We start from the raw sequence: 14725 nt of genomic DNA, 5'->3' as shown, positions 1-14725 counted from the left end.
AATAATAATAATAATAATAATAATAATAATAATAATAATAATAATAAAAGAGGAAAAACAAACAAACCAAAAAACAAAAAACCTTACCATACATGGTACCACCTGACCAGATTTAGTCCTCCTTCCCCCAAATGTCCAAGCATAGAAAGCTGCTCTGTCTCCCGAGAACAGGGGTCCACACTCATAGACAATTTATTAAAATGATATCTCATTTATTAAAATGATATCCTGGAGTGGCTGTGAGTTGGTAGCTTTGTTGAGCATTTATTTTGCTGAGATTTGATATCATTTAAAAACATGTCTTATGTTTTTCCCAAGTATACTTTTAGACACTAGCAGGTCTCTAAGAAACCCCACACAGTCTTAGTTAAACAGACTTCTTGTTTCTAAATGTCAAAGATGTCTCCAAGGCATGAGATTTATAACCAGTTATTGGGGAAATGTAACAACTGCTTCATTGTGTTCAAATGCACCCTGAGAAGGAGGCTGCAAGTGTTTTTGTCGTCACAGCATGCTGGGATGAGTGGCTGGAAGACTCTTCTGGATGGGCATTAGCTTTTATAGATCCATCATTCTGGCATCTTCGTTTAAAAACAAAGAAGTGGAAACATTTTTTGTTTCACCCTCAACAATTCAGTGTGGTGACATAATTTCTATTGTTGACGTTTTCATGCAGTTTTCCCATTCTAGGAAAAAGGATATTTTCTCAGTGTTCACAACTAGAGAAGTAGAAATAAAGTTCAAAAATACCCACTGTAAGCAAGGGTGCAGAGAGGGCGCCAAAATGATCCATCCATGCTTGGGAAGGTTTTTCTTATAGATGTGAGACAGAGTAGCAAGAGGCCTTTGGGAAAGTCCAAAGCAGCCCTGGCTACCTCTCCAGGGCAGAGGTGTGGGAAGACTGGCAATGGCCTGGGGTATCTCTCTGGGAGCAGAGAGAAGAGGTGGAGTAAGGAGAAAACCTCCCAGCTTGTAAAGAAAACCCCTTAGCTGCAGAGGAGGGGAGGGGCCTGCTGGCCAGTGACTTTTGGATGCACCATAGATACATGGCAAGAGGGAAGTGACCCTTCTTGGCAGATAGAAACCCGAGGAGTGATGAGAGTGAGGAACACAGTCCTTCTATAGTACAGCCAGAACCAAGCCAAGGCTGCAATTTTAGAGTTTCCTTCTGACCTGACACCCATGTTTAAAGAATATTCAATATCTTCTAAGTATAGGAATTAACCGTCCCCCTTTGCCAGGAGTGATGCCTCTTATGTGGTAGGTATGTGGGAGCCTCCAGGGTAGTGTTACTCTTACTCAAGGAAAGTGGGGCCACCTTGACCTGGTTCTGTTCAGAAAGGTCTCTTTTGCACCTCAAGACATAAAATGAGCAAAATATAAGTGTAGTGTTCCCAGGTGAAGTGCATGCTGGTAGCTGAGGGAAACCTGGCCTATAAGTGAGAGAGAATAATTTCAGTGTGAGCATCAGGTTTCTCTTCTGTTGACTGTTTCTCAGCTCAACTCACAGCTCAGAGGAATCACTGCCTTGACACAGACCCAGGCAATGGAGACAAGACAGAGTCGTAGGTGAGTGGCAGCTATAGCCTTGCCAGCGTGTCCCTGGACAGGCACCCTTACTGATCTCTCCAGGGCTCCAGAGGCTCCACTGAGCCTCACTTGAAAACTGGTCAGTGAGAAACACATCAGCATGTGCAGTAGAGTTGGGTATTGTGCAAGGTCAAAGGAAAAGTACAGATTGTGCTGACAGAGGAAAATCAATGTCAACGCTTGATCTTACCCAAAAGGCTTAGCAGTCCTGAAAGTCAACTTCAAAACCGATTATTAGGATGCTTTTATAAATGAAAAATAAGGAAAGGACAACTCATTTTTAAAAAGTTAGGGAAGCGAATAACACATCATTTCAAAATCATGGCATTTTCCAGTAATATTCCCTTTGAAGTGCATTAGATGTTTTATTTAGAAAACAACAGATTTTTCCCCCCTGCTAGCTATGCTTGCTCATAGTTCAGGCAGCTCTCAAATCACAATACACTAATTTGGACTTAATTCACTCTCCTACTGCTTCAGTCTCCAAATGCTGGGAGTATAACTGTGTGTCACTGTACATGGTTTTAAAACTGTTCTTAAACACGTACTAGATGTTCCTCTGAGTGAAAACAAAAATTATAAATCTTTGTGTTGGCATCTATAACCCATAAGATGGAGAGAGGAGAAAGAAATTTAAGAGACTTTTAAAATTTAGTTGGTGAATATTATCATTAAGTGAAAAAACATGTATTTTTATACTTAAGTAATTGCAGTTCTTTAAGTTTTAAGAATTCTAAAAGCTATTTTAGTACTTGAGGGTAAATTTATATAAATTCTAAAATCCTTTGTCAATATTAATTTGAACTTAGAATGTAGTTTACCCCTGAAAACATGAGAAAATAATGAATAGTTAGCTAGGTATAGTTTTGATTTCTGTCTGGAATTTAAACTATGCAACAGACAGTCATTATACAAATTATTTTCTTATTTAAATTACAAATACTAGTTAGTTTGGAATTGAGCTATTTAGTTCACCTTAGAGTATAAAACCAGGCTGTTTCACAGGAAGTCCTTGACTGCAGGTAAAATGTTCCACTGGCTCCTGGCGTGGCTCTGCCCCTAGCACTCAGAGCAGCATCTACAGCACCCTTTACAAACACTTCTTGATACACGGTGTTTCGAAAATCTGTAGCGTGAGCCTGTTCTTGTTTTCTCAAACGCAGAACTGTACAGCAGATAGTAACTGCAGTACTGAGAGTCACAGATATCAATCGGCTGTGCTTTCTTTAGAGACATCATGGTGATGTCACCTTGGATTGTAATGCATTAGCTAAATGTTCCAGTAGACTTCCATCTGTCTTTCTGAGTTTGCTGTTACTGCGACTCTGAAGAGGATGGCATCATCAGATTTACCTGTTAGGGTAAGGGGCCGGCAGAGGAATCTAATTCATAAGTGTCCTGGTCTACCTGAGCTAAACAATGCATCTAACAAAATCCAGGATGAGATGATTTAGAGGGAAAAAACCTAACTTGACAGTCTGGAAAGGGACTAGTTAGGTAAATATTTATCAAAACAAGGTTGAGACTGTTGGCATTATTAATCATTTGGGTATTTGTTTTCTTTTGTTTGTTTGTTTGTTTTGGTTATTTTGAGGGAGGGGTTCGAGACAGGGTTTCTCTGTGTAGCCTTGGCTGTCCTGGATTTACTTTGTAGCTTTGTAGACCAGGCTGACCTTGAACTCACGGAGATCTGCCTGCCTCTGCTTCCCAAGTGCTGGGATCAAAGGTGTGCACCACCACCTGGTTCATCTGGACGTCTGAATGTTGAGCCTCTCAGACTTTATTGTGCTTAGTCAGTTTTATTGCTCATGCTTCGTTCCATGACACAGAGACTAACGTGCCGGTGCTCCCTGTCTGAAGTCTCGGATGCCATTGGGAGGGATCTGCCGTAGACCAGATAGATGTAGCATGCCTGGTACTTAACAACAAGCTGCTATTAAGGAAAGGTCATCATTGTTCCTGGGCACACTCTGGTACTCTGTAGATTCTTTTTGTAGGAGCTGTGTTTTAAGAAAAATCTCACGAGGTGCAACTAAGCATTTTCATAAAGGTCTTCCAATTCACAAGAAATCCTTTTAAATGTACATTGGTTTTTGAGAGTTTCCACTTGGAATGGAGCTGGCTGACTTTTGTTACATGGAAATTCTCTTCTTTCCTCAGCCCTCCAGCCCTCCTCTCCTCTCCCTTCACCTTTCTTCCTCACCTCCTCCTTTTCCAGTACAAAACCCTGCAAGACAGTGATGTGAATACTTCTGTTTGAACGCTTGCACATTTTCCTTGATTATTAAACCCCAGTTTTAGTGATCATGTTTCAATAAACATTGCTACATGCTATCACAACTTATTCAAAGATATAAGATTCGGGTCTTCATAATTTGTTGAAATTGAACTTGATGTAACGTGAACATCTAATGCCTCTTTCATTTGGAAATTGCCTGTGCTGTGTGTGTGCAGTTTCTCCAGAAGGAAAAATTTCCTTAGGGGCATTGTTTTATTGCTTTCACATTCCTGCCTGCTCTGTTGAGTCTAATGAGGTTTATCTGTCCTTTAGGTGACCTACAAACAAGATCTGTATGCAGCTGAATCCATGATTAAGGGTATGTTCAACCTTGTGACTGTCAGCGCCTGTGTTTCAGGAAATATGAGCCAGCTAAGGATTTCTCAGGACAGTTAAATAACTGACATTTTAGGAGGATGGATGCCTGGAGGCTACGGAGGTCTCTGATTCGTGTTTTGAAAATAATTGCATTTTCTTCTGTTTCCTGCTTGTGAAATACCACTTATTATGCCACATTGATTTTAATTTTTATAAAAGGAAGACTTTAGCCTATTAAATATGGAGCATCAATACCATGAGAAGGGCAACTGCAGAAACTGATATTTCAATAAAAGTGTGAAAGTCATTCTTTTTTCCTGCTTAGAAGGCTGTCCCTGCCCGTCAGCACTGTCCTCTCAGAGCTTTGGGGAGTGCCCTCCGTATCACACTTTACACAACTTAGAAACACTGGACTAGATGCTTTGTAAAAATCAGAACAAAACAAAACTGAAAAAACAATTTTTTTTTCTTCTAATGCTGAAAATATTTTTTTTTCTTCCAAATTTAGTGATCATAGAAACATTGCCTTTTGTCATCATTATAGCCCTGAAGATACCCTGTGGTATATTTAACAACCATCACGTGCTTTCTTCTATGCTGGGAATGTGACCAACACACAGGGTGGGCCATTCTGTGTTCTGCAGGCTCTGTGGCTGAAATCAGGTTCTCAAGCTCAGTACCAACTGACCCTCTTGGCCACATAGGTCAGGTGATCCCGCATAGGTCAGGTGAGCTATCCTTGGATCTTGGATCTGGAGGGTTTGTGCTTTGTTTGGTAGTCCCCCAGCGATAGCACCGAGGTACCAGCAGTGCTGCTCCCTCTCCTTGACACCTTGACTGTGACCATGAAGTGTATCTCTTGAACTTGTCAAATGTCACAAGGGATAAAGTTGTTACTGACTGAAAAACCCACATTTTAAACACTCAGTTTTAGAGGTATTCCCTCTGGCCTCCAGATATCAGGAAGCAGGAGACTTTTTGTTTTAATCAAAATTAGATTAGAGGCAAAATTTTATGCTCAAGTTTTAGCTGAGTAGCAAGCGGTTAAATTCAGTCTTTTGCTGGCATAGTGCAATCACTTGGCCTCTCATGTAGAAAGCTGAGCTCTTCTTTAATCGTGAGGCTGTTTTTTAATTACCCTCACATTTGTTTCCCTTCAAAAGTATTTTTTTCAAGCCGTTAATGTCATGTAATTTGTGTTTCTGTGTTTGTAAATAGTTAATCTATAACCATAAATCAAAAAGTTAACATATATTTATATATCAGCCAGGCAGTGTGTAAATATTTCCTTGTGAGTGGTTGGCAAAGCAGTGGTGTGGTTGTTTATGCTTTTAACACAAAAACATAGAAAATTCAGTTTGATTGTATTTCCAAGTAAGCTCTGCACTGCTTAGTAGAGTAGTGGTGTGGTAGGAGCAGTGAGGAGGTAAGCGTCTCGACTGCTGATCTTCCATGTTGTAATGCTTTCCTCATGAATCACCAAAGCCAGCAGATATGCAAGAACAAATATTTTAAGCTAATTGTGTTCTTACTTAGGTAATGGTTTCTAACATAGTATTTTCAAGCTGTTCTCCTTTATTCTGAGAGACTGATCTGACACGGCTAGGTATAAGCAGCTGGTTTAGTTGGAAACGTAAGAGTTTCCCCTCTTCTTTAAGGCTTGTATTTCTGGGACCTTTAAGGAGATTCTGATGTTACTGTACCTACAGAGGGCCACATCTCTAGGGCCTTCATACTCTGTAGGCAGCCCGGTCAGCAGTCATTTGAGTTTTCTCAAACTGTGAGATTATAGTCTTTAGTTCCACCTCCAGGAATCAGAATCTGTCTTGGCAAGAACCCTGGGTAACTGCATTGTAATCAAATTTGAGAGGCATTCCTTTAGGCTCCCCCTTATAGTCTCCTATACATCATGTCTATCTAAGCTATTTCTACTGCATTTCAAGTTTGGAGTCTTGCTATTGTCTTCTATCTCCAAGTGAACAATTCTTTAGCCATGTTTACTACCTTCTTCATGACTTGCACTAAATACCAACACTGATAATTGAAGTACCTTTGGAAACAGGATAAAGGGAACTTTTGTAGTTTTACTTTTGGAACTTTGAGGTTGTGAGATATAGCAATGTATGGTAGTGTATGCCTGTCATCCCACTGCTGGCAAGACAGAGAGGAGGGTTGGTCCTTGAAGCTCAGTGGTCAGTGAGCCTGGGTGTATCAGTGAGCTCAGGTTTACTAAGAGACCCTGCCTCAAAATATCAGGTAGAGAGCAAGTGATCATGTCTCCCCGTGTCTGGCCTACACATACCTGCATATTTACTTGCATTCTTGCCACACACATGCATCGGATTGTTAAATATAATGTAATTACCAGAAGTCTATTAAAAACTATTTATTCACAGGCTTATTAACCGTTTCCAGCTGCATCAGTTAGGGTAACCCAGGCTGTGCAGAGTGCCGCGGTGAGCCTTCAGGCGGCCCATAGGGAATGGTGAGTGAAGAGTCAGTGACTCCTACAGCTGCTCAAAAGATCCTGATCTACTGCACACAGTGTTGATCTCCTAGGTTCTCCTAGCACACTGGTGAAGTTTTAAAATGGACTGAAGTCTAGGGTGGGGACTATATCCCCCTTCTTTTTTTAAATTTTTTATTTAACTTTTATTAATTACACTTTATTCACTTTGTATCCCCCCATAAGCCCCTCCCTCTTCCCCTCCCGATCCCACCCTCCCCCCCTTTCTGCATGCATGCCACTCCCCAAGTCCACCAATAGGGGAGGTCCTCCTCTCCTTCCTTCTGATCTTAGTCTATCAGTTCTCATCAAAAGTGGCTGCATTGTCATCTACTGTGGCCTGGTAAGGCTGCTCCCCCCTCAGGGGGAGGTGATCAAAGAGCAGGCCAATCAGATTATGTCAGAGGCAGTCCCTCTTCCCATTATTATGTAACCCACTTGGACACTGAACTGCCATGGGCTACATCTGTGCAGGGGTTCTAGGTTATCTCCATGAATAGTCCTTGGTTGGAGTATTAGTCTCTGGGAAGTTTCCTGTGTTCAAATTTTCTTGTTCTGTTGCTCTCCTTGTGGAGACCCTGTCCTCTCCAGCTCTTATTATTTCCCACTTCTTACCTAAAATTCCATTCACTCTGCCCGACAGTTGGCCATCAGGCTCAGCATCTGCTTTGATAGTCTGCAGGGCAGAGGCTTTCAGAGGCCCTCTGTGGCAGGTTCCTAGGTTGTTTCCTGTTTTCTTCTTCTGGCTTTCAGGTGGCAGGTTCCTAGGTTGTTTCCTGTTTTCTTCTGGCTTTCAGAGGCCCTCTGTAGCAGGTTCCTAGGTTTTTTCCTGTTTTCTTCTTCTTCTGATGTCTATCCTGTTTGCCTTTCAGGATGGGGATTGAGCATTTTAGTTAGGATCCTCTCTTTTGCTTAGTTTGTTTAGATATACAGATTTTAGCGGGTTTATCCTAAGTTGTATGTTTATATGAGTGAGTATATACCGTGTGTGTCTTTTTGCTTCTGGGACAACTCACTCGGGATGATCCTTTCCAGGTCCCACCATTTACCACAAATTTCATGATTTCCTTATTTTTCATTGCTGAGTAATACTCCATTGTATAGATGTACCACAATTTCTGCATCCATTCTTCAGTTGAGGGGCATCGGGCTGTTTCCAGCTTCTGGCTATTACAAATAAAGCTGCTACCAACATGGTTGAGCAAATGTCCTTTTTGTGTACTTGAGCCTCTTTTGGATATATGCCTAGGAGTGGTATGGCTGGATCTTGAGGAAGCGCTATTCCTAGTTGTTTGAGAAAGCGCCAGATTGATCTGGCTCAGATGGGAAAGGGCTTCCCTCACATGCAGAAAGCCATGAGTTTGATCCTCAGCACCACACAAACTATATCCCCGTTATTTAGCGAAGTTTCCTAAGGTGACCTTGCTCCCCACAGCCCCCACCATTTCCTGATAGTTTTGATTGGTACTGGTGCTGGAGGCTAGCATGGCATGGTCTGATTGGCCTTCAGTGGTATAAAGGCTCTTATACTGGACAATAAAGCTGGATATACACCTTGAATCTGGTCTCTGGAGTCTGATTCCAGGGATTCTGTGTGGGCTCCATAGCCATTCATTCCCCCACCCCCAATTCCTGATCCCTATACCAAGGAAAGCAATATGATATGCACATGTGCTGATATACAGAACGAAAGAAATTCATCTTAGCAGTGGCAGGAAGATGGGCCAGAGACACAGATCCATGAAACTACCTGCTGCCATCCCAAAGCTCCTTTCAGAGCTCTCCACTCTGTCGAGGTAGAGATTGAGACTCTTGACTTTGCTGCAAAATGAATTTTAGACCAAGTTAATATTAAGTGGAATTGGAGTTTCTTAAGAGGTCTTTAGGTCACAGGTTAGTACTCAGAGAAAGGGCACATGACCCAAGTGTGGTCTCATGCTTCTCATGTATTTGATGTCAATGAGTTTGGAAGTTCCATCTTCCCAGGGTTGCTCAGGAACTTGAGTGCAGTCATTGGATGTTTCCTGAAATGTGCAGACGAAAGGATGGAAGGACAGATTTCATTCAGTACCATAGAACCGAAGAGCACAAGAATTGCATGGGAGTTAAGATGTTTCCACTGTCAACAGTTAACAGTCCTGCTCATGAGGCTCGCAGATGACATCTGAGAGAGCACTAAGGCAAGACTCAGGGATGTATGTACATGTGCCTGAAGCATGTTTCGTTGCTGTTTTAATATTCTTAAGTGTCTGTGTATAAATGAATCTTATCTCCACATTCACAGCCTTCAGAGTACGTCATTAATCGTGCTGGAATTTTTGAGTCCCAACTGCTTTGAGTCTTCATCCAGACTCCTGAGTGAGGCACACCTTTCCCTTTCCATGTCCCTTAATCTTCCCTGTCTTTCTATTCTGTTGTCCATGACCTGTCATCTACAACCTAGCCATCCAAGGAAGTCAGTGGCGTTGTTTTCATCAAATGCCAAAGAATGGAGAATCAGGACAGCCTTTATTGTCTGGACTTATGCCGAGATCAAATGCACAATATGGCGTTCTTACCTCAGAGAGGGAGATTTCTCCCTCTTGCCCTTTCTGTCTTCCTGTTTTAGTGATACACTGGACAGACTGAGGCTGCTTTCTCCATGTTGATGGGGCCATTTCTGTGTTTAGTTGGCTCATAAAAATGCTGACCTCTCCCAGGAACTCTAGTTGCCTCACAGACACAATCAGAGCTTAGCAGCTATTTGGGCTTTCTTAGTCAATCTTGCATGAAATTAATGATGATTTTTAATAAATGGTCAAAGTCATTTTGTGGTCAGTTCATTTTAATTTATTTTGTACTTGGGATTGCATCCAAGCAACCATGACCTTGAACATGCAGGCCAAGTGGTCTACCACTGACTTAATGTTTCTAGCCTCTTTTTACTTTTTATTCTGTCTTTGGATCTCTCTAAGTTGCCAAGACTGTCCTTTAGCTTGTGGTCTTCCTTCCTGCTTCTTGAGGAGATGGGATAACAGGCTGGCTTCACAATATACTTTTGAGCACTAATTCCCACCATGCATTGGGCTCTAGCTCTTTGTTGAGCATTGTTCGGAGCATGTTGTGTATAGCTCTTTATCTCCCAGAAATCATGGTGTAAGTAGTACTATGATTCCCAGACTAGTAAGTCATGGGGAGGTGTCCTGTTTTTGGAACTGAGATTTTCATTTAATAACTCATGTCTTCTCAGAAAAGCATCATCTAATCTGTGTCCAGGGTACCTGAACACACATAATTTATTATGTTACATCGGCAGTGGAATTTCAGTCAACACAAAATGACACTCACGATACCTAAGTGTTTATGTTCAATGTGATAAATACCATAGTTTCTAGCTGGTTTAAGTTCAGTGCTCATTTGTCACTCACCAAATTATAAATCAAAATGCATATTCTTATTTTAAGAACTTAGTGATTTCAGTGCTGCTCACAAGTCAGCATGTGGTGAGCCTATTTTAGGTCAGGGTTCAGCAAACATGGAAGGACTATCTTCTGTATTGCTTTCTTCCTGTCCGATGTTGTTGCTTTGGGTTTAACAATTTTGTAGTAACAGATACAGGCATTTTATTTCCTTAAAGATTTAAAGTTTAGGAATATATGGCTTTCCCCTCCCACCTTACTGCCGTTCTGCTTTCAAAAAAAATGTATATCTGGATTCAGTCTATGTGTCTGTCCATCTGTTCCCTTGTCATTAGAATACTGCTGTAATGTGGAACTCTGTTGTGTGGAGCACAGAGCACTCATGCCGGGCCTCTCATATAAGTGTTCTTGTGTCAGAACATGGCCCATGAATGAATCTGTGTGAGGGGAATTCTGAGCTTGTGAGAAAACTCCAAGTAAACAAGACGGGTCTTATAACCACGGTTCTTCTATAACACGGGTTGTTCTGGGGATGTGCTTTCGTGCTTCTCTCAGGTTTAATAATAGGTGCATGGTTAGTTTAGATCACCATCATCTTACCCGTTATGTTTGTAAGCATGAGTTGTCCTCATGATTGTATACAGTATAAGCTCATGTGATCTTGCCCTTGTGACTGTATACAACTTGAGCCCAAATGAACTTTGCACACATGACCTTGTTAAACCCTTAGAGAGGCCCTAGAATAGAAATTGTTTGAATAAAATGGCTATTGCACGAGACTTTAGTCTGACTCATTTTTAGGCTCCATTTTCTCAGGTTCACTCTGCCAACTAGAGTGGTAACAGTTTTGGATCCAAAGGCTGTCTCAGTGGGCACCCTGGTAGTTTTTACATTCAGCCTGTCCAGCCTTCATGCCTTTGGGTCAGGACTGTGCCTTGCAGAATAAAGAATTATCTCCTAGTATTTTTTTCTAGAAAGTACCTGCTGCTACAAGTGTCACATATGTTAAGAAAAATGGATGATAACTAAATGATAAGTTTCTAGACATGTCCATTGACAGAATAAAAATAAAACAATGGAGGAATAATAATTTAAAAGTTATTATTAGTTCTATGCTGTTTAGGCTTTTTAATGTTTATTTCTATAAATCTCTTCTTGGAAAGCAGCACCTGCCTACTTTAGGGTAGAACTTGTACCTTTTTTTCCATGCTGTGGTATGTCTGCTGAGTATTCTGTAATTTGGTATATTTCAGCTCTTTTTCCCTTGAATACTAATCATTGATGGGCAGCATGTGCTTTGATGTGACTATTTCCTTGTTTACTTAGCATTTTTCACTCTATAAAACTTTGCTAGGATAAATTTAAAAAAAAGCATATGTCAGATGCAAGAGGATTTTGTACTGGCAAATTTATTACTTACTGGAATAATGGATTTGGCTATATCAATAAAATATTTGGCCCATCTTAATTTTCAAGTTAACATCCTTCATTGCTAGGAAAACAAACTCTCATTTCATTAATATTTGACTTGGGTCTTTAATTTCAAGCAAGCACATGACTCAGATCTCCAAGAAGAAATAAAGTTTCCAATCTAATTTTCCTCTTCTGCTAAATTTTAACCTGATTTAACTCAGCATCATTGCCTGCATGTGCTCCTCCATGCAGTGTGCCATGGTTAGTAGGAGAGGTATATGGAGAGTGGCCTCCTCATGGCTGTCTTTCCTAGAGGCTGTGCTAAGATGCATTGAATCACAAATTACTGTTATGCTTACAGAAAACAATGCAACTCGGGCATTTCTTTTTCCTAAGGTAGCGTGTTAAATTTGGCCCATGTTATTTAATGTTTAACTCTTTCCAGCTTTTATTCTGAATGAAAATGAAAACAATCTTTTCAAAGTCGTGTGATTAATTAGTACAACAAAACCCTGGGTTGACTGATACGTTTGTAAACATCACTGAACAAAGAAGTACTGTATTTCCCACCCCTTCCCCGAACTGGCCAAGCCCACCCAAGCCTGCTCTGCATGTTCAAACAAACCCCAACGATGTTAAAGTGGTAACAGACGCCAGTGCTAGCATACTTTATCTAGATGTACACAAGCCATACAAACAGTCTCAAACCACACTTAATTTAATATGCTGACCATATCTTGGCAAAGAGGTCAATATTCTAAAAGTTTTCTGAGAAGAGAGCCCCTATGGAATTTCTTCATTAAAAGAACGTATTTATTTTTTCAATATTGCCCTTCAGCAAATCTTGTAATACATTCAGTTTTGTGACTAAACAGTGTTATAAAAAATTCATTTTATTCTTTCCTGGTTATAATTGTACAAAATTGAGAAGACTTATGCTATAAAAATGGCTCATGGTGCCTTTTTCATTTGATGCTCTATATATAAATGAAAAGAGACTTAAATTGAAAATAATTTTAACTGCTTTTAGTTAGAATCACTTAATATTAATTCATATAAAGGTCTATGTCTTTTTCCCAGTCATTGTGTATTGCTTTATTTTTGTTTTTCTTAAAAGGCAGTTGATTTGTCTGAAATTTAACTTCTTTTACTGGCCAATAATTGTATACTTTATTTGGAAAATATAGTCTCCACCTTCCATTTTAACCATCAGTGCACAGGTGCATTTCTTTCACAACCCTAAGGAGACTACATCTGGGTCCTTATACTTGTTTCTTCCTCATGTTATTTAAAAACTCTGCTGATAGGAAAGTGTTTGACTTTGTGCACATGCATGAAAGGATGTGGAGATGCTTTTAAACAGTCTCACACTGGAAGGAATAAGATAAATTACATATGAACAAAGTTGGTATAGCATTATGGAAACAGAACTTACTATGTTAGCTTTGGTGTCTTATGCACATGGAAACAGAATGGTTTAATTTTGTAAGCATCCTTTAACATTTACTGAGCATTGTGACTTTTAAGTGCAATGTTCTTTGAAACTTTTGAATGAAGTTAAAAAGATGAGCGAGGGGAAGCCAGGTTTTTATCGGGTGCAACAGGACCACTGTCCATCTGTGGTATGTCCTTGTCATGGTTTTCTTGTTAAACTCTTGGTGATGGCGCCATTTATATTAACCATGTTTTTTGGGACAATGAAAAGTGACAGCTAAGATTTACTTGGAAACCTTGCTTTTTGATGTTTCTGGCTTTTGACTGATACTTAATTTTCCACATTTCCTCCATTAATGCCAAGACTTCTTTGTACATAATAGTTTTTGTTCTTTACTCTTGAAAACAGTGCTGTGATGGTATCTTGTGTGAATATGTGAGAACATTTGCGTCAAGAACATTTGCGTCAAGCTTTTCATTAATAAGAATAGGAAGGCCATAACATAATTTAAAAGGAGCTTTGTTTTCTAGACATTTTATTGTTAAGAAAGATATAAATTAGAAAGCTAAATATTTGGGTCAAGATTAGAGAAAGTAGCATTTGCTTGCTTTGTTTAATCTTATAATTTTCTTAATTTGTCATCAGTGAAATGTCAATTCAAGTACAGGCAAGAAAATCTGTCCTTTTCAAAATGTCAAAGGTCACAGTGAGCTCTTAAGCATGAAGTAAGAAAGAGGGTAATAGATGAAAGCTTGGTGGAGCAAACTTGAAGTGTCGTAGACAAGAGTAGATGTGTAACCCTGGACTCTCTTGCTTGTGGAACTGAGTGTTGCTAATGTTTCACTTTATTTATCTGAAGAAAACTAACATGAGTATTACAAATGAAATTTTGGTACTTCCTAAACATTCACACCTAGTGTTATACCTTCTTTTGCCCATGAAAGATGTTTGTTAGAATAGCACCTGAGTTAAACCTTAAAATTATCTATACTGACTGTCTTTTCTGATGGAATTCACATTTTTCCAGTTCTCTGATACCAAGCAACCTTGTTTGTATGGATATTCTGAATATGAGATACTATTCTGTTTTAGTCTGCTGTAAAACTTTGGGTCCTGTTTAAATTATTAGTGTTTCAGTATTAGGTCGACATTGTTACTAGTGGCCCCAGTTTGAACCCTCTTGTGTTGTTTCTTAAAGCTTCTATGGTTTTGTTTGGATCAATGTCTAGTGATGTTGCTCAGTGGCTGGTCAAAGGTCCTGTTTATCACTTATATCCACTCTAAGAATCCACAGCATGATATTTTGTATCAAATCAATATGTGTACATCTCAAGGGTACACATGGGAAACTAGTTTGTGAATAGTCTGTATCACCATATCCCTTCCATCCCTTCTCCCTTTTTAACTTGTTTCTGGAAGAAAATGAGAGCTTGCCACACTTCATCACATTTCCAGTGACTCTGCTTATGGCCATATTTGGCAACAGGAGACAGAGAAGGAACTGTAGCAGCACTCACCCGCATTTCAAAGCCACTGCAACCTCTGCTCAATGTTCGCTTCTAAGAGTAGTCAGGGCCTTCAATTTCCCCCATTGGCTGCTGTTGTCATGGCTACCACTGACACATGGTTGATTAGAGAAAAAAAGAGAAGCTAAGCAAGAAGGAAGGGCCTGAATAAGATGCTCAATCCTCATTCAGAAAGGCAAATGGGATGGACATTGGAAGAGGAAGAAAACAGGAAACAGGACAGGAGCCTACCACAGAAGGCCTCTGAAAGACTCTACCCAG

At 40.1% G+C, this 14725-nt stretch overlaps 1 protein-coding gene across 3 annotated transcripts in view; it reads left to right on the top strand.

Annotated features, from left to right (window-relative positions):
* Crppa (CDP-L-ribitol pyrophosphorylase A) overlaps window positions 1-14725 on the top strand; it is a 279755-nt gene that overhangs the window by 83417 nt on the left and 181613 nt on the right. For all 3 annotated transcript variants that reach the window (XM_055624296.1, XM_055624283.1, XM_055624290.1), the window contains exon 5: window positions 4142-4187. In XM_055624296.1, coding sequence (XP_055480271.1) covers window positions 4142-4187 — 46 coding nt within the window. The remainder of the gene's footprint in view (window positions 1-4141; window positions 4188-14725) is intronic.

Source organism: Psammomys obesus, unplaced genomic scaffold (genome assembly GCF_907164565.1).
Source record: "Psammomys obesus unplaced genomic scaffold, mPsaObe1.curated_primary_1811, whole genome shotgun sequence".
In the NCBI taxonomy this organism is placed as follows: Eukaryota; Metazoa; Chordata; class Mammalia; order Rodentia; family Muridae; genus Psammomys; species Psammomys obesus.
The sequence above is the reverse complement of the archived record's forward strand: the minus strand, read 5'-3'. Positions and strand labels throughout refer to the sequence as shown.